We start from the raw sequence: 23,612 nt of genomic DNA, 5'->3' as shown, positions 1-23,612 counted from the left end.
AAAACCCCTCTTTTTCAGTTGCCCTTCTGTTTCTAATAACAGATACAGCTTTAACAAGTCAATCATAACTCACTACAAATACAGAAAATTTCTCGTTTTTCAGTTCTTCACCACAATAAACATTCACTAATTTATAGTAAATGGATTTCCAGAAGAGATCAACCCACAAACCTCAAAAGTTTCATAGGTATCTAGAAGCATGTAAGAGCCTTATTCACAGAACAAACCACCAAACATGGCATTAAGGAAACAATCAAAACAAAACTCTGAATCTCATTGAAAAGTCACTACCACGCTTTTCAGAGATCTGATTCAGTGCTAGAACACAGGGCTGGTAATACTGGATCTCATAGCTCTGAAGAGCCCACACTAGATGCTGGAATTAACTTCTGTCTAATCATTTTTTGAAAGACATTTGCATTGTCACCTCAAAACCCTCAGGTCATACGTCTTGTGGGACAAATACAACTAGCCAAAGAAAGAAAGAAAGATACATTTCCAAGCTATTTTATGCAGTTGTTCGGTCAATTCTTCTTTCTATTGTGTCAAGTAAGGCATAAGTTCATAAAACTCCCATCTGGACAGAGCTGAGCTATTCACTTCATGACACCTACTCATTTCCAGAGGCTAAACTTCTATCAAGAGACAATTAATATACATTAAATAATTTGGCAATGCTGATTTCCCAATGAAATTCCTACCAAAGTGTTGTTCTGCAAGTCCCCACAATGAAGGAGGAAGAAACAAATTCCACTTTCCATTCCAGATTCAAATCCATACTGCAAGTTAATATCAGTGCAGCCATTAGTATTGGCCCATATACAAGCATTGTGTTCAGTGCCTTAAATGAAAAATATTTAATTTGTAAAAGCAAACCCAAATTTTGCCTTCTACACACTTATTTCTCTTCAGATCAAACTTAATTGCTGCCTCTTGGCACTTTATACTCCATAAGCCACTCACGCAGAGCGCTCTCCTCCAGTCCTATTAGGATTCTGCTTTCAACTTCCTCTGTAAAGTTTGCTGTGCTCTCATTTCCCCCTCAGCCATGTCAGCAGCTAGGTTGACCACAGATGGAGCACATTTGGCAGCTGAAATGACCCAGATGCTGAATCTGGAGCCATCTTCCCAGCTGCAGAGGGTGGGCTCACATCCGACTCCTCAGCTGCTGGTTGTCAAGCTGCCCTCGAGCTGTGCCAAGGATGCATCTCAAAGCTTTGACCAAATCTGTGAGGCCTGCTGACAGAAAGGATAACAAAGACTAAAGGATTTAAAAGTAGGCAGTGAGGGAAGATAAACACCCTTCCCTCCTTTCTCTTCTACACCTCATTTTTTCCCCACAATCTCCTTTCCACTATTAATAAAAATTCAGGAAGAGCTGACTGGTGAGAGCAGGTCTAATGTACCACATCCCAGTCTGAGGTACTGACCAGCAGTCAGATTCTTCTTCATCAATGCTACATGCAGTGGAAGGTGGCTCATGTACCTCTGGATCAAGTCACAGCCACAGCAAGGGCTGAGAAATAATCTTTACTGAGGAAAAGGTGGTGACAGACAATTCCTTTATTTCACTACCTATTCTTTAAGCCCCCTAAAAATCTTTAAACTATCAAAGCTGTAGAAATTCTTCTACATTTCAGGAGCAACTTTTGAATGTCCTACTTCTGACTGATTTCCTCACAATCTTGAACCTTAAAGGGGACTTCTACATTCTCTGTGTCTCCCCACTGAGAAGCAAAGGAAAAGCCTTACTTTGACTCAATGGCTTCAGTCATTTAATTACCACTATGTGTTCTGATCAAGATTTAAGAGGGAGTACTTGAAGTTTTTGCCCTTTACTTCATCTCTGCTCATCCTGGCATAGCACCCCACACACTGATAAAATAAACCATTCCCATCCACCAGAAAAGTACCTCCACATGGCCTATTTGCCACTGAGGAAAAAAAGTCTCTTCTCAAATAGCAAGTCAAACTTAGAAATGCCTCTATTTTAGGTTTCTGTATGTATTACATAAACACATATTGTGCCTGTTAGAGCTCCTGAAAGGAAAACACTGTTCTAGAGAAGGTTTATTTTCCTAAGATATCACATTTAATAGTGAGAAATAGTTTACACATTTAATATTAAATAACCTATGCCATGCTATACACCTACCCATTTCCAAATTAAAGACGATATTATTCCAAGTAAAGGGAGCAGTAGCAAATAAATTCTGTTTAAATACTTTTGTAAAAAATAAATAGCATTTTTTAAGACACGAACAATACACATTCCCATTTTTAATCACTACTAAAGACAGTAGTACTGAAGTTAACTTCAGCACTTAAAAGTCACCAAACTGAGTTACAGGCATTAAGAACCTTCAAGTGAAGCAGACTCCATATGCAAGACTGTCTTTTAGTCAAACCAAGTCAATTTACCAATATATTAGTAAAGAAAAGAGACTGTATACAGTACCATTTCTTTTCTTTAACGCTTTTCTTTGAAGACAAGCAGCTCAAGATCAGATGATCTGTAATTAGGAAGCAGGGTCCAATAAACTAAAAACATTATTCTCTACGCAGAGATTTCTTGTGTGATCATGTGCAAGGAAATTAATATCTGTCAGCCTCAGTTTCTTTATACACAATCTGAATTAGATGATGGAGGAGGGAGGAAAAGGCAACTTAGTGTTAAATAATTATTCATAATTTCTTTTAAAAATTTATATTAAGAAAAATATATACAAGCACTTAGTACAAAAAGTAAAGGAACACTACTACTCAGCTGAACTGGAACCCCAATCCTCATGCCCACTTGCGCTGCAGTATTTAGAGAAAAGACAGGATTGGATGCACTCCCACCATGAATAAATTCCGGCTCCGCTAAGCATCACAGACAAAATTGCAAAACAGAGGGTGCTTCACACAGCCAGACACACCTATTTGTTTACGCAGCAGACTCCCAATTGCAAACCTGAAAGTACTCAACTACGCTAGTAGTGTATTGTGTAAAAATGACACTTTAATAAAGCCAATTTACAGGACTTGAGAAAACATACAGAAGCTTTCACCAGGTTCCTATCTTACGCCCTTTGGAACAGAAACCACCTAGAAATCTTCATTATGTTTCTACAGCACCTAGCAGAAGTCGGCCTTCAACCGCTAATTGAAAATGCTAGAAAATCCCAACACAAGTCATGAGCTCTGATTTTAAATGCTGTATTGGGAACCTTCTGTCCTGGTGACAGCCTACCATTGTGGGATTTTTTATTTATTTTTGAATACGACTTTCAAAAAAATATTGTCCTACACACTGTAATTTACACCTATAGATTAGTACTGCACTTAAGAAAAATCCTGACAAAACAACTCACTGCTGCATTTGCCAACGTGAAAAGAGACTGCCACCCAGTGGACTCTATCCAACCCACTGCAAGTCATGACATTCAATACAGAATTGTTGAAAATTTTATTTTTAAGAAAGTGAGGTTATTTTTAGGATCTCTCCCATCACTGTAATATTGTTTGAAATACATAAATTCACTTGTCCTGTACTGCACCTGAAAAAATCAACATTTCATGAAGGCACTGTACATAGAAAGCTTTTTGGAATTAAAAGAAAAAAATAATCTAACAAATCAAGTTTTGACCATAATTAACTAGTGCAATCAATCTGTTCAGAGGTGGGTTATGTTCTACATGCAGCTTGTGCAATCCTTGAGTGGGTTTAAACAGAATTCACCAGTAATATGGCAAAGCTGAATAGCAGGCACAGATAGTTTAACATGTCTTGAGGTCTGGAGGTCATTTGTATTTGTAAAACCCTTCTCCAGTCTTTTTACCCAGCTTCTTTTCTGCTACCAGTTTATTCAGGAGTGGGCTGGGGGCAAAAAGAGGATTGTTGGGCTCTAATGAATGCCATCCTGGAAAGGAAAGGAAATGGATGAATTAGTAACAGTTCTGTTTATATGTGACAATAATAGATATCTGCATCTCCTTAGAATAATATTCAGAGGTCAGAAAACCAAAGGAGGTCTGGAACTTATTGTAGACTCTCTGAGACACTTCAATACATCTTCGAAAACCACAGATCAGTATTGAAGATTATGAGCAAATCTATCAATTAGTCTTGAGGCATAGTGTACTCTGAACACCTTTTAATCTCCGTGACTGAGGAATTTTAATACTTGAAAAAAATTAAGGAGAACTTTTGAAACATAGTTAAATATAAGGAAATAAAACAAAGGCTATGCTGAAAAGAAATTAAGTGCAAAGAAATTCCAAGTTGAATTTCTGCCTGCAAAAGCCGATTGGTTACAACAATGTAACACCACTCCATGGTACTAACTAAAAACAAAAGTTTTCACTGAAAATGCCCTTTTCAAAGTGATAGTCTGCCTCAGAGAATATTTAAGCTGCTCATTCAAAAGAACACAAAAACCATCAACAAGCCGTCACCAATTATGTATATTTTTGTTACTGTATTGACATTCATCCACTTATTAACTGAAGTGAAAGAAAGATGGTTTACTTACATCTTTTGAGGTGTTTACTGAGTTACCTATTAATTATGAATGGAAACAATGGCTGGCAGAAAAAGGATAGGGAGACTCAACATTTGTTGCTTTTCATCAGAATTTCCTACCTCCAGTACACATCTTTTTTCCCACTGATTCTTTTTAATTATATAAAGTACCATTAATATTATTACTATTTTCCAGTGGAACCTGATGAAGTCAGCAAAACCACCACCGCTTTGTCCACATATACAAAGGGTACAAGCATGCAGTACAAATGCTGTACTCACACAGCATTCTGAGCTGAATTCTCATCCCTTTCTCCTGAATAGTTAAAAGGCTATGCCATAAACATTCAGTTTAAATAATTAAGAGTCACATTTGCATTGGAACATCTACAACGTAGCTAAACCCAGGAAAAACAGAACAAAATAAGCATGCAGTACCATCTATAATGTATTTACTGGTATCCAACCCAACATAGTCCAGCAGTTCAAATGGACCCATGGGATAGCCAGCCCCAAGCTTCATAGCAACATCAATATCTTCCTTTGATGCATCTCCTAGAGAAAAGATTGACAGTTTGATGAACAGAGAAGATTCCGCATCTTCTTGGCACCACTTATAAATAATTAACTGGGTGTTATTTCACTCTGGTGCAGCTCTTCACAGAAATCTCTGCATGTTTCAGAGCCACAAAAACTGGAGTCAGCATACACATGGAGCATAAAGCTGAATCTCTCACAAAAAATAAAAAGCCCTGCAGGCTTGCTTTCCATTTTCCTAGCTTCCCCTTGCACTTCAATATCCATCACTACGCTGATGGAGCCACAGCTACTGTGCTGAACCTATCAGAAAGATTAAAGGAAGAACTGGTCACTATGAAGAATCAAGAGCTTCTTTTAGAGGCAGCAGAATAGGTAAGTAAGGAAACAACTCAATTTCAGATTCATAAGATCAACAGCAGCTTTTGAATGATGCACAGGACAAAGCTACCCTTACTCTACAACTGTCAGAAGACCAGTGATATCCAGCTGATGGATAAGGCAGGCATGGAGAGGGTAGCAGCAGCAGCTGAGTACCATACTCAGTTACAGTAGCTTTCACTGGAGGATATCTATCAGCATCAGAGATGGTAGACAAGACAGACCTGAAAAGACTGTGCAGGTGCACTTAAATTTGTGAATTTCAAAATTGATTAAAAAAAATAAATCAAAATGATCAGAAATTTGTTACTTCTACTTCAGTTTGCACCTATAAAAATACAAATCCTGTATTGCCACATTGTCACAGTTAACATTCACCTCATTCTTTTGCTGGGAATACATATTTCATACTGTCATCAAAGCAGATGCACCTCTACTGCTTACTTCTAATACATGTTTTGATAAAGGCAGTGCACTTCTTTCCAGATCCTGTAAAAAAGGATGAAGTTATGCAAACCCCAAAGGTACTTGTTAAGTAACCTTCACACTCGATGCATACAGGGATTCAGGGTGTCCAAAAACTTGGCAGACATAGCCCATGCAATTTATATGCCTAAGATCAGAGATTCTTAGAAATAAATTTACAACATCTCTTGTAAAGGCAACAACTCCAATGACAGTTCTGTACGAAGTAATAATTTATATATATCTCCCTTTACTCTTTAAAGCTGACAATGTGGGGTTTCTTCTTAAACCACATTTTAATTCTGAGAAACCTAGAAAAGTAGCTTTACTTAATTCTAACATAATTTCAGTTCCCCAAATTCAAACACACCTAAATTCTCAGGTCATCTGAAGTTGATGCAGGTATACATACTTGTGCTATCAACAGATTGGTCCCACTCTGTCAAATTTAGGACTTGGTCATCCAACAGTATATAGTTTCATTACAATACAATCAAAAATAGTAAAAGGACAAACAAGGGTTATACCTCTAATTCATCCCAGTCTCTCCTAGTACAAAGCAGACTTTATAGAAACTTGATGGCTATTTAGTTTTTCCCCAAAGAATAGGGAAGTACAGATCACCATATATTAATAGTTATAATATGCCCCCTGTTTAAACCATTCAATTTACTAAAGGTTATTTTGCCTATGCAAAAGCGCACATTTCAAAGCATGAAATTTTCTATAAACAAAAACTCAAGGACTGGCCTAATGCAAAGGTATTTCAGTGCTTGGGGTTGCCTGGAAAGAGACATAATTTCATTATTATGTGGATGACAATGTCAACTCTGAGAATTAATACAGAGAATATGGTAAAATTTTAACTTGATTCAATGGAAAATATGAATTAAAAGACAGCCATTAGGCTTCTCAAAACATCAACCAGCTTTTTAAATAGTTTTCATTAAAAATTAATGAATTAACTTTAAGAAGTTTGGAAATATCATATTGTGGAACAAAACATGAACAGAATAAAGATTAAATCAAAATATTGTTTGCTTATGCAGAAAACAGTCGACAAACTCAGTGACTGTTTTCTTCTGCATTTAATTAAAAGTTCTGTTGTCTCCTGAAATATACACAGTGATACATGTCACTTAACAAAGGCACCTCTTTTAAACACAGTGAAACACCCACACACTATATTTAAAACTGTGACTTTTTCTAAGAGAATAATGCCCCCTCACATCCATGCCTTTGCCTTTCAAGTCACTAAATTTTCTCTTTTCTCCCTTTGAGATGTAATTAGGTACATCTGTTGATGGATAAACAAGTAGCATTGTTTTATACTTTTTTTTCTGGAGATCAAACCATCTCTTCCATGTGCTCTAAAACAGATTTTTAATATTTAAAGCATATTTGGTGGAATCCTGAAAAAGGAATGCTTTCATCTGTAAAAAACAGTAATTTCAAAAACAAAATGTTTCAAATGACATTCTTAGTAGATGGCAGTATGAGCAGAGCACTTGAAATAAAAGCAATTACATTCTGTAATTTGCTCTTTATTCACTACATTCATTATAGGCTCGTTTTCTTTTCAAAACAAGTACGAATGCTTTGAAAAATTCAGTGGTCCTTTGGGGATTCATGATTATTTCTACCTACCCTCAGTAACAACGTAAGAGAGACCAGCAGTGAGATGGGAGTTCCTGGAGAACCTATGTCTAAAAAAGGATATAGAATTTTATGTGGCACTACTACACTACTTACCTCACCTTAAAACTGGTGGTTTATTTCACAAGCCCCTTATAAGTGAACTCAGCAGAACTTTGCTACTTAGTCCCATTATGGGATTTTCCATCACTGTTATCAGTGCCTCGTGGGATGGAGAGAGGGAGGTTCCTGAAGAGTTGGCAAAGGGTATTTTTACAATGGCACTACACTCACTTTGTTACCTCCAAGCCACAAACATTTTCCACCACCAGGAATTTTCCCCACAAGTAACTACGACCTTCCAACTCTGCATAACCTGACATTTCAAAATGAAGGCAAGGTCTTTCCAGTTACACATATTGGATGATATTTGATGTTCATCATTCACTTCCAGACTTCAAGATCTGAAAATTTTGAGGGAATCCCAAGGCTTTTCTGAAGTGACATAACATTTAGTAGTGTTATATGTCAATATTCCCTGAAGTCAATATCCCAAAAAATACCTCTCTCAAAAAGTCGAACAGCTTCCATCATATATGGCACCAAGAGACGGTTTACAATAAACCCTGGAGTATCCTATGAAAAATAAAAAAGGGATTCTAAGTAAACATTCTTCACCAGAACTACACTCAAATACTACTGACAAATGAAACAAGTGGATGAAGAAACTTATTGTATCATCAACTTATGATACTCCCTGAAGTGTATTTTTCATCTGATCTATCTGCTCAGTATTAAAACATAAAAGATGAATTTCTCAAACAAGGAATAGCACATAAACATTCATCATGACAAAGAACAATAAGACTAACAAGCCCAACCCAATTAATCTTAAAACAATTGGCTAGTTGGCAAAACATCTTTATCAAAATTCTGATGATACCATTTCCTGAAGGATTGAGAAGAGCACTTCTTCTCTAATAGGGTTTTTTGTGTGTGTCAGCCATGAGAAACATCTTCCCCACTGCTCATTAGTAAAACATACCTTTGAAAGCTAGGACCATTTCAAGAGCAAACACCAACACTACCAATGAAAAGATAAGATATATGCTGTCAAGCTTTAATCAAAACTAATAATGCAAACACAAGAGAAAAAGCTTTGCAAATACAGCACTATTTTGTACACTACAACTGTTTCAGATGTTTATTGTTCATTCTATCACAATATCTAATCCAGAGAATTCCAAGCAATGTTTCTTCTACAAACAAGAATTTAAAAAAAAAATTCAGACATGGAGATTGCATTCCTCTCTATCCAAGCTAATTTATAACAATTCATCATATATTATACACATTACATACTGCCAAACTGTGTCAGAAACAGGGAAGAAGTCAACTAAGGCCGCAGAGCAGGTTAGCAGTACAGCCAGAATTGGGGTCCAGCATCCAGATGCGGAGTTACTGGTAACTACCAGATTGTAGGCCCTTCTTTTATGATCAAATGTCTTCTGGAGGCTGTGAAACTCAAGGCAATAGCTTGCATAAAGCTACCCAGACCACAACTGAATGGATTCAGAAAAAATGTGCTTAGGAAGTAGGGTGTTACTCTAGAGAAAAAAAACAAAGCTGCAAAGCAATAAAGATTAATATGTATCTCATTGCAGTCTTAAGAAAAACTTGCAGTGAGCACATAGCAGGGAGGATTCATCCAACTGCCGCACAGTACAAGAGGCAGCAGCCTTGTCTCTGGCATGGCTAAAGGTGAGCTCCTGCTTAAGATCTCCAGTCTAGGCTTTTGCAGGACTTTAAAAATAGACTCCAAAACTGTAAAGCCTGAGACTTGTGAGTTTTGCTGCTCTAGACAAGATGTCTCAAGCCACTTGACTTTGACGAATTTGTGGTAATTGTGGATGTTTTCTTTGTCAAAATGCTTTAAATAGGGAACAGAAACTGGACAAGAAGCAACAGGGAAATTCTTATAGTGCTCTTATATCCACTGAAACTCACTACCTTAAAATTAACAGTCTACAGGAACAGACTCCCTTCTGAAACACTGTACAGTCAAAACGTACTCACCTTACAACTGACAGGACTCTTTCCTACTGCTTTACTGAAATCCATAAGAGATTCAAAAGTCTTTTGGCTGGTCATTGGAGTCTTGATGACCTGAGCAGAGGGAAGGCAGAAAGAGCTCATAAGCACATTTATAAGCAGAATCTCTCTCATTTCTGCATTACAGCAATGATTAAATTTTAATCCCAAACACTCTTCCAGAAATTCATGAAACAGACACATGAATCTATTTTAAAGACAGATACAGCATTTTGTACATTTTGAAATTATGTATTTCCTTAAGACACTTTTCCACTCAGCCACTATGAATGGATGGTAAAAAGGAACATTCTTTGGAGTTGCCTTTAAGAGATTATAGAATAACAAAGCAACTTTAAAAGCTACATAGGCTTTGTTGTCTTGGGAAACACAAGACATCACTGTAGAGAACCATATGAACAGACACAGTTTCCGATATAACAGGTTGTAACATCTCCCCTGTGCCCAATGTAAACACAACAGCCATTTAATTCTAAAGAAAATTTTAGATCTATCTTTCAAATTTGTGAGAGCCCTGTAAGCTTTTCAGTAGTACATTTCCATCTCGATTTTCTTCACAGCTGAATCTTTTGTCACACAGAGTAATTTCTATACTTCACCAGCACCAATCCCTGCCCCAACTCCCATTCCCTTCAAAGAAAAAAACCAAAAAAGACAGACTTGCAGAAGCTGAACTGGTTGTAATATTTGTGTTGAAACCAGCCTCTATGTTCAGTAATCTAAAACTGCTATACATAAGTACATAATGCTGACCTCCTTGTTCATACCATTAGGTCATAGAATCAGGAAGGTTGGAGAAGACCTCAAAGCTCATTGAGTAAAACCTTTGACCAAACACCACCATGTCAACTGAATTACGGCACTAAGTGTCACATCCAATTGTTTCTTGAACACCTCCGTGGATAGTGACATCCCACTCCCTGGCAGCGTGTTCCAATGTTCAGCCATGCTTTCAGCAAACAAACTCTTCCTGATGTCAAGTTGAACCTCCTCTGGCACAGCTTGAGGCCATTTCCTCTTGTCCTGTGACTAGCAGCCTGAGAGAAGTGACTGACCCTTGCCTGGCTACAGCCTCCTCTCAGGTAGTTGTAGAGCGATAAGGTCCCCCCTGAGCCTCCTTTTCTTCAGGCTAATCATCTCCCAGCTCCCTCAGCTGCTCCTCAGATGACTTACCCTCCAGACCCTTCAACAGCTCCACTGCCCTTCTCTGGACCTGCTCCAGCACCTCAATGTCCTTCTTGAGGTGAGAGACACAGAACTGGACACGGGACTCAAGGTGCAGCTTCACCAGTATCAAGGACAGAGGGACAATCACTGCCCTGGACCTGCTGGTCACACTATTTCTGATCCAAGCCAGGATGCCACTGGGCTTCTTGGTCACTGAGCGCACTGCTGGCTTATGTTCAGCTGGCTGTTGACCAGCACCTCCAGGTCCTTTTCCACTGGGCTGTTTCCCTCAGCCTGTAGCACAGCATGGGCTTGTGACTCAAGTGTAGGACAAGGCACTTTGCCTCAATAAACCTAACGCTGGCCTCAGCCCATCAGTCCAACCCCTCCATGTCCCTCTGCAGGGCCTTCCCACCCTCCAGCAGATCAACATTCTCACCCAAGTTAGTGTCATCTGTGAATTTACTATGGGTCCACTCAATTCCCTGGTGCAGATGACTGATAACGATATTAACTAGGACTGGCCCCAACACTGAGCCCTGGGTAACCCCACCAGTGACTGACTGCCAGCTGGATGTAGCTCCATCACCACCACATGCTGGGCCCAGCCATCCAGCCAGATTTTAACCCAGAAAAGAGAGCACAAGTCCAAGATGTGGACTGTCAGATTCCCCAGGAGAATGCTGTAGGAGACAGAATCAAAGGCTTTACTGAAGCCCAGGTAGACACATCTACAGCCTTTCCCTGTCACAGAGAAATTTCCTACCATTCTAATGACTGACATAAGGTAAACACAAAAAGCCCCACACCAGTTAGGACTAAGGAAAAGGTTTGATTCACAGCAGAAAAAGTAGTATTCTTTTACTTTGATATTTTATGGAAATATCTGCAACAGTTTCAAGCATAAGTTTTTAATATGTACCTCAGAATAGTGAAACATTAGCACCAGCCTTCTGAATTATAAGAGAAAGAAATCTCAAAGCTATGTGCTTCTGAGCATGAGAATAATCTATGAAAAGAACAGATAAGCCTCAAAAGCACTACAGACTTGTGATCCATGGACACCTTCCATGAGAGATGACTGGCAATTTCAGTAATATCTTCAATAGTTTTGGTGATAATTTCTTGATTTCCCCTGATTGTTTCAAACTGAAACATCTGTTTTACACAGAAAATGTTGTTCTACAGTGTTTGTCAATGCCAGTCCTGACTTACAGTAGTAAATCTGGAACAAACTCAAAGCTTTAAAAAGTGCACTGATTTACTAATATTGACGTCTTCCTACACCAAGCGACTGAAAGCACAGGTTCTATGTTTTAAAGTTCTTCAAGTACTACTCATCAACTGGAGAGACTCTGGGGCAGGACATTCATAAGCCATGTGAAAAGCTCTCACCAGACAATCATACCCTGAATCAAATGTGTTCATTTCAGCCAAAAGGTTCAAACATTTCAAAAAGGCAAGAAAGAGAATTATACATTCAAAAACACAGAGCAAGCAACTGCATAATATATATTTTACTGGAAAACAAGAAAAAAAAATAACATGAATCTCAGGCATTCAAAAGGCAGACACAACGTATTTGAAGTGTTTGTCCCCAAAGCAATACTAGAACAAATGACCTATGGGACAGAGGAAAATGCTTTACAGCAGTTAAGGGTATGAAGTACTTGAAACTTTGAGGCAGAGTGGTCAAAATGCAAAGTTTATTTTTACTTACCCAAGAGCTTGTAAGTTCTAGTGATTGAGGTCAGCCATAATGGGGAAAGGTGAGAAAAAAAAGAGAGACCTGTTGTTTTGTCTGCAATACAACATTTACTTTGGAGGCTCAGATAAACTCTTATATTAGACTGTTATTCTGCCCTGCATTTCAGTATTATTAGAAATCACATGAAGTAGCCAAACAGTATATTTAGAAAAGACATCTGAAGAGTTATGTAAAAACTTATTTTTACACTTTGTTAAAGGCTGAGAAAAACTGTAACACTTCAGACAAAACATATGAAACCCTGAAACAAATATGACTGACTCTGTTTCAAAAGTCACAAGACAGTAAGATTTCATCTCATGTGATTTTCTGTTGATTTCTACATGGGTAGCAGTAGTTCTTATTAATGACCCTGCCTGTGAGTCTGAAATGATCGCTATAAACACCACCTCTGTTGGCAGTTCAGTGGAGAACTCTGGAGCCTGAGGACTGAAGGAGTTACCTCTGTGTCTTCAACCTGCCACTCAGCAGAGACTGTACCACCCTCTTATCACTAGAGGTGGCTAATTCCATATCAGAAGAGCTGGAAACTGAGATCTGCCCTTTCATCTAACTGAAGTCTCACTGATGACAACTGCACTGCTGGGCTGCAGCTGTTACTGTGATGGAGGGTGATCACAATAACCACTGTAAGGAGTGGTCATAAGACACTTACCTCCACAAGCTTCATCATAGGCACAGGATTGAAGAAATGGAGGCCCCCAAATCGGTCCTGCCTGGTGGTCGAGTTAGCCAAGTTTGTGATTTGCAAGGAGGAAGTATTGCTTGCAAATATTGTATGGCTGGAAATAAGAAATATATGGATTGCATAAATGACAGTAGGAGGTTGATGCGCTGAACATAAATAGACATCCATTGGCTAACCATACACAGAATTCTCAGCAATATTCCTGCAGTTTATCATGGTCCTTCTGCTGAGGTGTAAGTACAGCCATAGCAACAATGTGTGAGTTTCTGACTCTCAAAGATGTTGAGTGTTTATATTAAATGCTTGGAAAAAGTGACTCTGAAAGTAGAAAATTTCTTTTAACCTCGTCAGATCTATTCCAGATAATTCCTTCAACAATCCTGGAAATCTAAGGGTATTTTTCTGTTAATCATTTACACATCTATTGAAAACCAATCATCTGTCATGTTGAAAATGCACTTTGGAGCCTTAAGGAAAATTTGGAATCTACTTTGTTTTATAATGATCACTAAAACAAGCAACCTTGTCACCAAAGCAAAGAGCTGATGGGAAAAAACAGAAAAGATAAAACCTGCCATGCACAGGACATTGTAAAGGATACGCAAAATGCCAAGAATTTTAAGACATGTATGAAGTCCTTTTCCAGACATAAACAAGATTTACTAACTGCAATTTATATTAGCTTGACTTTTGGTCTGTTTTTTTTTTCTCCCCAGAAATAACTCAGAACCTCAACAGTCCTGCTATAGTGACAACACATCAAAAATTTACAAAAATGGCTCTTTCTTCAAATCATGAAAATCAAAAACTAAATTAGAGATGAAACCCTACCTTCCATTCTGGACTACATCTTACTATCCTTTCAAAAAGGTATCCTACCAGACTCATCAAATGTTAACCTACATTGATACTTTGCTTACATTCACTGAGATATAATTGAGCTTCACAACAGAGCTTTCAGAAAAGTTAGGTCCAAGTCATGGGAACATCTTATATTGGCATTAAAAGAAAACATCTTGGAACAAAACCACCCACATGGTTTTCCATTTTTTATTATGTCTTCTTCTTTGTTATAGAGAAGGAAATAAAAAACCTTGAAGATTTCTCTTCTCAAAAATATTCTTTTCTTATTCCCCCAGCTTAAAGCAGGCCTTATATTGTTCTGAGGTGGGATACCAGAAGAAGTATTCGACTTTTCATAGTTTTGACCTTGCAAAGTCAATGCATACAAAAGTTGCTTATCCTTAGTGCGAATTGGCCCCTGTACATAAAAATTCAAATATTCATAGAACAATTGAGCACACTGATTTGTGAAATGTAATCATTGATAGGTTTATATCTGGGTTCACTTAAGTAAGAGATTTTACCTCAGTTATCACTTCTGTGGGTGAATACTTGTAGCTTCACACAAGATAAAGCCTTTGGGGGAAAAAAGTTTTAAATTTGCACTGTGGACAAGCCCATTTTATTTACACCTTCTGCTCTGACCAACCAATTAATTTCACTTGAGTTTAAAATAAAATTTTCATATTTTTCTGACTTAGAATTACACAATCCTTGCTTCAGGTGACAGCGGAGTTGGAAAGCTGCGGAAAGCAATAGTACTAGAGGAGCCAGAGCGATACTTTTCCAGGCACTAGAAGCTTTCTCTTGGTGCCATCTAGTGGGTCAGGGGAAGATGTCAAAAACAGCCCAACACGGGAGAAACAGACCATTTCAATAAATCTGACTTACAGTCCAGCTCCCTTACATAGAGAACATGGAACAACACTTCTTTTGTAACAGTTTGGTAATACACTGATTTCAGTGAACAGCTGAAAACCACTGGCCATTTCCAAGCTGTGTTTTCACATCAAAAGATAAATCCTAGATCAAGAAATGTTGATAGGCATTCCCACGTCCCAGAAATAAACAGAAAGCAAGTACGGAAGTGTTCTTAAAGTGGATACCAGAAAATTCTTTTGTCATGTTCATTATGACCCTGTTTGGAAAAGCACTGCTGTGTTTAATTGCCTAAAAGCCACAAAGAACGTGGGGATTTTCTACCAAACCCTTTGCCTGACGTTTTCAAAACGGAAACACAAGACTGACCCAACTTAAGAACAGCAAAACAAAATGGAAGAGTAGGTAGGAATGTTTTATCCTGCTCCAAAGACGATGACCCTGTAACACCATGACTGCCATGTTAGGAGGGTGAGTATAACCCTGAGAGAAATAGAACATATACAAGGAATTTTGCAAAGCTCTAAGAACATAAACCAGTATGCTCCCAGACTGACAGCATCCAAGAAACAGCATTCACCATTTCACCTGCACAGTTATCTTGGATAAGGAATACTCTGAGTTCCCAGTGTGATCTGGGGTTGTCAAACTCTTCTGGCTAATTACATTTGTTCTAAAGACTACAGGGAAATTCACTCGCCATTCAGAAATACAACTTCTCTCAATAACAAATAGCTTTCCCACTCCCTTAGATTAATAGATCCACTTGCAAAGGAATTATAGTTTTTTTATAAGACAACAGAAGAGAAATTAAGGTAATTGTGTTTTGTTTTTCAATGTAATGCTTTGGGTTTGTGCTGTCTCCAGACTTATCTTCATTGGAGAGGTCATTATGGGGCAAAAATGGGAAATGAACATGTAGTTGTTGCAGTTGAGGAAATACGAGACATGAAATGAAGTACATAAGAACAAAAATGCAGGGTTTCACTTGGCTTATGTTTCACAAGCAGAATTCATCATCTTGTCTGAACAACTGTAACATATTGCCCCTTATGTTTCCATGTGCTACCATTTACTCCTGTGGTAGTCCTGATATTTGAATCAAGGCAAGTCCTCTCTCCTCATAACCCTGGTCTTGCATGGCCTCTGCCTGTAACACACACTTCAAAGGGCCATCAATGCCCAGGGCCACACAGGAGCAAAGTTTGTCCTGAGACTCAAAGCTATCTTTAAACAAATCCTGTCGTCCCTACCAATTAACCACAAGAGCACCACCTCCAGTGAGCTGACACAACAGTTAGTCCATATAATATGTTTACAAGGTTTGAACTGTTCAAACTTAATTAGCAAAGGCTGTAGGATACCTGCACAGACAGGGAAAGCTTTCCATTCCACCACTGTGCTGTGTGGAATGAATTACATCTACAGCTTCCTTCTAACGCATGGAAAAACACTCACTAGACATTTCTGCCTTTCCCCAAGCTACTCACAGGATCTGCAACTCTATAACGCTCACATAATTACAAATTACCCTTAGTATCCAATAGCTAATATTTTAACATTTGGCCACCAAATGTCACTATTTTACTGGTTTTATTTCTTTTCATCTAGGCTTTCTATACACTGTGACCCATATTATTCGCCATTCACTTCACTTTTCTTTATCGTACATGTAAGAGATCAATATGTTTATCATAATTTCCAAATATCCTTTAAAAAAGAAGGCTTCTGGTCTAGTAATTTTTCCACAACCCTGCAGAATCATGCGATGGGAAGGAGCCTATCTGAACAACTCCACTATGTTTTAACATTTTGTAATGTAAAATTCTATGTTTTAAGGCAGCTATGCTGACAAACAACTCAGTCTTACGAAACAGAGCCTCAGGTGTTCCAAACATACATGTTTTTAAATAAGGCTCCAAGTTCCTGTGCCCACATTTCCTGGCTGACTGGTTCTAGACAATTTTAGCACACTCTAATTTTCTCATTAAAGACTCAGGCAACCAATGGTCTGTTTTCACAAAATAGGCACAATCCAATCACTAAAAGGTATTCTCGTAATTGCCAAAGACGACTACTTAGTTCTGTGCATCAAACTGAGGGTAATGGGCAAGTTACCCTGTGCTCAGTACATGGCTGTTTGTGATCATTTATTGCTTTCAGAAGTAGCAGGTGATTTTTATTACTGACCATATTAGAAAGTCTGAAAAATCTCCCCGGGCTGAAGTCAACTAATGATAACATCTTTTCTCCCTTGACACTACATTCAAGCCACAGCTTGACTAGTTGACAGGCTTAGCTAGACAGTTTAGAATACCTCTTAGCCAATACCCCCAGATTTAGCTGTCCTAGTTAGAATCTTAACCTGCAAGCTGTCAAGGTCTTGTGATCCTGAGTCATCAATTGCAAAGCTCAAACTTCTGAGACTGCATGCTCAGCTTAATGCCATTTTTGGGTTTGGATACAATTCAACAATAGCTTCAGTTATCAAATGTAATTCAAAGAAAGTTCCAGAGACTGTAACTGAATGAATGCATACTAAAAAAATTATTTATGCCTTTACACCACACACAATAACGAGCAACAAGCTGTTTCCAAACTCTTGTAATACAAAGTAAACTTAGTTCACTTAAGACACTTCTGAGCTGACTGAGACTTACAGCTAAGAGGCTGAGACTTAAAACTCGGTCATGCCAAAAACAAATACTTTATCATCCCAATTTCCTATTTAAATACAGGAACAGGAGGTTAAGTAGAACCCATGTGTACCAGAACAAGTTTATTCTACCAATGTGCATTTGCAATTGGATTGAGATTTGAACTGGGACAGTAGATGGAGAAACTTCATGACTAAACATACCTCGAACCACAACAAATTGAGCAACACAACAAGCAAATAAACACAGTGAACACACCTAAGAGTGTTCGTAACATATGCACCCGGTATAACAACTGTTCCATACAAATATGACAGTCTGGAGTCAGTCTAAGAGAAAAAAACTTCTGGTTTTTAAAAAAAGAGCATCTAAGGAACTAGAGAACTAACACTAAGTACAAAAACATAAGATGGTTTAAGTTTCAAAACATAACAGGAAAAATACACATACTCTGGAGAAAACTTATCCAGCCTCTTGAAGAGTTCATTTTTAACTTCCAGGTTTTCCACAATGGCTTCTATCACCAGATCCGTGCTGTGGACCACTGCTGCCGCATCCGTGCTCGTCGTGAGGTTCTTTAATGTCTTCTCAATGAACTCAGCACCAGCCTGAAACATTTCCAAGAAGTTACAACGTCTATTTACAATGACTTAATTTACTTTTACATGAAAATCCCCTTATGTGCTCTGAAGTGTTTTTAGCTGCCAAAAATGCAAGCAGTCTGCTACATTTTCAAATCAGTGAGCAAGTCCTAAGTGTGTAGAAATACAATGCTTTCCCCTGACAAAATATTCCTGGCCCATCAAATCTGCTTTGAAGTAAATAGGACATCTTCGAATTAATTATTTTAGGAAGGTCATTTGCTGCAGTCCAGCCTTCAGCATAAGAGTCTGATCATCTGGCTGGTCAATCAGTAGCTATAGTTTCAGTGCAAATGCAAGGAAAAAAAATGTTTTCTCGCTAGTAAATCCACCATTTGCTGACACAGTTTGTGAGGACAGAAATCAAACAGAACTGCAAGACTTTTAACGAAAGGTAAATGGAGACACAGTACAAGTTAAAAAAAAACCCCTGCATGGTACAATACAGTGTCATACAAAAAGCACGAGCATTATGTGGGGAGTTTTCTTTTGTATTAAAAGACTCCCCATAATTAAGTGTGTCTATGCTCTAGTTACCGCTTTTCATTTCCTTGATCTGCTGCATCATTTCTGCTGACAACCATCATTACAGGTGTACATTAAATATGGTAATATGTATCAAAAGAAGAAATTACTCTGGTGTGGAATTTAGAGAAGCAAGCAGAGTAACAACTAACCCTTTGGATACAAATTTAGATGTATCAAGTGCTCCAGAGTGGCTCACAGTATGTAAGTCTTACTGAGTAAAGCAAATGAACAGTATCTTACACATCTAGTTCATGTTACCTGCACTCTCTTTTCCTTGCAATAATCCTGTATCCAAGTCTTGAGTCAAAAAAAGCCCCAAAACAAACCAAAAAAACCCAACCCAACCCAAACAACCTTTTTACAAAGGTATGAAGACAATTTTGTTACTATTTGCTTTTGGATAAAATGGGTACATTCCCAGATAAGACAACTTTAAACCTGTCCAAATTAAAAAAAAAATGGAAATCCAAATTCTTCAGCACACTGGAAAAAGTTTTCTTTTTAAGCCAGTATATTAACATGCTCTGTAATATGTAACTGTACACAATGCCAGAACTTGAATACTTGAATACAGTAGCTTTTACTAGAGGAATAAATTAGATGTCAACCTCAGGCTTATCTGCAAACTTCTTCTTTGTCACTCTCTTCAAACTCTCTTCAATTCCTTTTGTAGACTTTTTAAGGATTTCATCTGACTGGTCTACTAACACCACAGTGTGACCACTGGCTGCTGCAATCTGAAAGTTAAAAAAGAAAAAAGATTCAACATCAATGTCATAAAATAACCAACTATATAATTTTGTGTTGTGGCAGACCAGGCAATTTATTGCCACCAGGCAATGAATTAGGCAATAGAAAGCTAAAAAACATTGAACTAAATGCACTTTGATAGAAAAATCATAAAAACCTGCAGATAGCTGGAAGACTGAAAGGGATCAAGGTCTCAAACAAGTCGATGGAAAAGGAAAAAGAAAACTGTCTTTCCCCCACACTGTCTCCAGAACCTGCCTTTGCCTGGAGGCATCTGAATTCTGCAGCTTTGGCTAAAGAACCGTTGTCTTGTAAGGAACAAGTGGTTTAACTGTGACCGTTGGATCTTGTAAGGAAAAAGGGCTGTGGAGACCAAAACTGGAACGCTGGCAGGGCAAACAGGTGGCACAAGGGATGGCCAATCCTGTGTTCCCAGGACACAGTGACAGCTCTGCTGTCAGGCCATAAGCATGTCCCTGCAACAACAGGAAGGTGACAGAGGAGCTGGGAGTAGCAGCGAATATTTGCCACTCCACGACTGTGCATAGACCTGAATGGCCTGTGATCTCTCCTTACTATGTACTTGGTGCAAACACTGCCTCAGCTACAGACAGCACTACTGGCTTGTCTTTTAGGTTGATATTTAAATTAATTTCAAACATGTAACATCATTTTCTCACATTGCATCAGCATATTAAAAATCAGCTATTCATTATCTGTTACTTCACTACTCATTAATTTTCCCCTTGCTAGTTAGCAACAGCCCAACTTCACTTCCAGAATTCTTGAACTAAGCGAGTTGTAATAAAATAACTGTGCAGAACGGGTGTTAAAACATGGTTCCACTGATGTTTTATAGTCACACAACTTTCCTTCTAGAATCTTTTACCTTACATCTAACCTTATACCCAGAGACTAAAGATTCTCATGACCCACTCCAACAAAGCCAGCTGAAATGAAAAATGGAGATATCTCATGAAGGAAGAAGGCATAGTGACATTCTCATCCAATCTGCCTCACTAACACAGCAAACAAAAAATGCCAGACTGCCTCTGGACAGCAGCAGTAAAGCTTTAACAAGGGGTCAGTCTGCAGATGGACATTTTTTAATCCAACTTTTTTGTTTATTTTCACTATGGCTATTCTGTAAAAACAACTGGATCATAAAAAAACACTTAGCCAAGCTTGTACTTCTGTACCTAACACTGCATCTGTTGCTGATCATTTGTAGTGGTACAGCTCAATCCTTCACTCTTCTGACAAAAAATCAATACCGAGCACATTTATAAGAGATGCTTCACTGAGTATCCATTTATGACACCATCACTGACTAGCTGGTGAAAAATCCCAGAAAAATTAACATCTGTTTTCCCCTCATATTTACACAGACAGAAAAGAAGAAAATTGCAAAAGATCATACCATCTCCTAGCAATTCAAACACACACTTGCCTAGACTCTACTACCCAGTGATCCTAGAAATAAGAAAAGTAAGTGCTGGGGTGTCAATTAATGCTTTTCCCATGCAGAAGTGCTTTTCACACAGCAGAATCAGAAATTATAAAGTCATGTCCTTCAACCATATATTTTAGCAAAGGTTCGTTTCTCCTGACAATATAAAAAAGCAAAGAAAGATGAGAGACAATTTCTTAAGTGTACAAAAAGGGAGAAAAAGCAACTTTGTTAATAGGGGAGACACCACTCAGTGGTATCATCATCTTTGCTTTGAGATAATTTTGGATTGATAAATTGGAGACAGGTGGTCAGCAAAACAATCCTTGGTCCTTAAGAGTGGTAGAAAACTGCAACCCCAACTACTGCTAAATACCAGACCTGTTTCTCTTGACAAGCTGCTCTCTGAAAATGTGCAGACTAACAGAATATGAAGATCAGCTCACTTTCCCTGAAAATTTACATCTTCCTCAAACATGAGAACAACTGTCGTCAAAGCTGTTCTTTGATGGTTCCTGCAGTGGAAGCCTCAAGATACAAAGGAGTGTTTTTACCAGAGAAGTGAATAAACAACTACTTAATTTCTTAGAAAAAAATTAAAAAATAACCTCTGTATTCCTCCTGCTAGAGATTTGTCAGGAATGTAAGAAATCTTCAGTTCTGAGAAGGAAACCAATTAATTCATTAAGGTGATGTTGAATTGCTATTTATGAGCTCCAACCTCACTGTCAGTTTCCACTTGGGAATGTTTGCATACTCCCCTTACTCCTTGTGAAGTTTGTGATCTACCCTGGTATGTTGGGCAACAGGCTCTTTCTCTGAATTAACTAAATATCTAAATTTTACACCACTGACAGAACTGTTCATGTCCTCAAGCTATCAAATTAAAGGTGAATTTGAAAGCCAATGGCCTGAGATTAAACAATGGGAAAACAAGTCCTATTTAAATATGAATGACTTCATAATTCTGCAGATGAATGACGGCTAAATACTCACTTTAGCTGCTGCATTCTACTTTTAAAATGTCACTCGATCTGCTCCCTTGGCAAGTTAGAAGTAGCTTCTTTCTTGGACCAACACTTTCCACACACTGGCTGGTTTAGGAGTAGTCCACACATTGCCTTAACCACCTTAAAGAAATTACAATATATACCTTGGCTCTTCTTGCCAACCTGTCTGACCTGAAGACATGTGGATTAGCAAGTGAACAAAAAGTGTGGAAGTTGGGCAAGCAGATAGCAGCAGTGCAGCGCTGCCTTCCCTTCCACTCCTCCTCCACCAACCCCAGCCAAGCCCCGCACCGGGGTGAGGCCGCAGCTTCCAGCGCAAAACACAGCCTGGAAAGGCACAGCACGGAATAGCCGTAACTAGAACACACTCAGGGAAGTGGGAGGCTTCATTTCCTTTTGTTGCCGTTCTGATTCACGTTGGTCCGCTCGCCTTCCCCTGCGCTCGCCCCGTCCCGCCGGGGACAGCGAGGGGCGCCGCGCTGGGGCTGGCTCAGCTCCGAGGGGGCTCAGGGTGCCAGAGCCCGCAGTGCGGGAGCTGGCTCGGCTGCGAGGGGGCTCAGGGTGCCAGGGCCCGCAGTGCGGGGGCAGTCTCGGCTCCGAGGGGGCTCAGGGTGCCAGGGCCCGCAGTGCGGTGCTGCGCCGCCGCCGCCCGGGAAGGGCCCCAGGGCGGCCCCGCTCCCCGGCCCCGCGGCCGCCATGGCGGCACCGCCGCTCACCCCCGGCCGCGCTCAGCTCACCTGCGCGATGCCGGCGCCCATGAGGCCGCCGCCAATGACCGTCACATGCTTGATGACCAGCTTCTTGGCGGCCGCCGTGGCGGCGGCAGAGGAGGCGGCGCGCACGAAGTGGCGGGTGGCGAAGGCCATGGCAGGAGCGCGGAGCGGGGCTACAGCAGAGCGGGGCCGGGCCGGGCCGGCCAGGGCGGGGCGGGGCGAGGGCCGCGCTCCGCCTCGGGGGGCGGGGGCCGGTCACGGCTGCGCCCCGCGGGGAGAAGCGCGACGAGGTGTTTACCTTCGCTGCTTCTGATTCCGTAAGAGGAGCCAGGATGCAACGCCAAGGTCAGCACGGCCGGAGCTCCCGCCGGCCCCCGACCTTTGCCACAGAGGGCTGCGCTCACCTCCCTGTGCCGCTGCGCACGTGCACGGAATCCAATGGGCTGGAAAAGAGCTCCGAGGTCACCGAATCCAACCCATGACCGAGCAGCACCCTGGCAACTACACCTTGGCACCAAATCTTTCCTTAAACACCTTCAGGGACGATGACTCCACCACCTCTCTAGGTAGTCCATTCCAATGTTTAATTAGTCTTTATGTGAAGAATTTCTTCCTAATGTTAAACCTAAACCTCCCATGTAGCTTGAGGCTATCTCTTCTTGTCCTGGTACCAGTTGCCTGGGAGAAGAGGCTGATCTGCTAGCAGATTCAACCTGTCAGGTACTTGTAGAGGGGGATAAGGTCACCCCTGACCCTCCTCTTCAAGCGAAATAACTCCAGCTCCTTCAGTGGCTTCTCACAGGACTTACCCTCCAGACCTTTCACCAGTTCCACTGCCCTTCTCTGAACCCTCTCCAGTGCCTCAATGTCCTTCCTGTTCA

The 23,612-nt window shown here is 39.8% G+C and overlaps 1 protein-coding gene across 1 annotated transcript; it reads right to left on the bottom strand.

The window, feature by feature from the left end:
• Positions 1 to 3,434: 3,434 nt before the first annotated feature.
• On the bottom strand, positions 3,435 to 22,959 carry HADH (hydroxyacyl-CoA dehydrogenase). Its single transcript, XM_071555979.1, has 8 exons — positions 22,756 to 22,959; positions 19,417 to 19,545; positions 18,090 to 18,247; positions 13,228 to 13,354; positions 9,602 to 9,691; positions 8,089 to 8,161; positions 4,946 to 5,062; positions 3,435 to 3,905 (listed from the first exon to the last, which is right to left on the bottom strand). The coding sequence occupies exons 1-8, from the start codon at positions 22,882 to 22,884 to the stop codon at positions 3,787 to 3,789; spliced, it is 942 nt and encodes a 313-aa protein (XP_071412080.1). The 5' UTR covers positions 22,885 to 22,959; the 3' UTR covers positions 3,435 to 3,786.
• Positions 22,960 to 23,612: the final 653 nt, after the last annotated feature.

This window comes from Pithys albifrons, chromosome 5 (genome assembly GCF_047495875.1).
Source record: "Pithys albifrons albifrons isolate INPA30051 chromosome 5, PitAlb_v1, whole genome shotgun sequence".
NCBI lineage: Eukaryota > Metazoa > Chordata > Aves > Passeriformes > Thamnophilidae > Pithys > Pithys albifrons.
Note: the sequence above shows the minus strand (reverse complement) of the source record. Positions and strands in the feature narration are given on the sequence as shown.

Coding starts and splice junctions, on each gene's coding strand:
- HADH (XM_071555979.1), bottom strand. CDS start 22,884: ATGGCCTTCGCCACCCGCCACTTCGTGCGCGCCGCCTCCTCTGCCGCC. Junction 9,692..13,227: donor CTATGATGAAGCTTGTGGAG/GTAAGTGTCTTA, acceptor CCCTCTGCTCAG/GTCATCAAGACTCCAATGAC. Junction 3,906..4,945: donor CAGTAAATACATTATAGATG/GTACTGCATGCT, acceptor TTTCCTTTCCAG/GATGGCATTCATTAGAGCCC.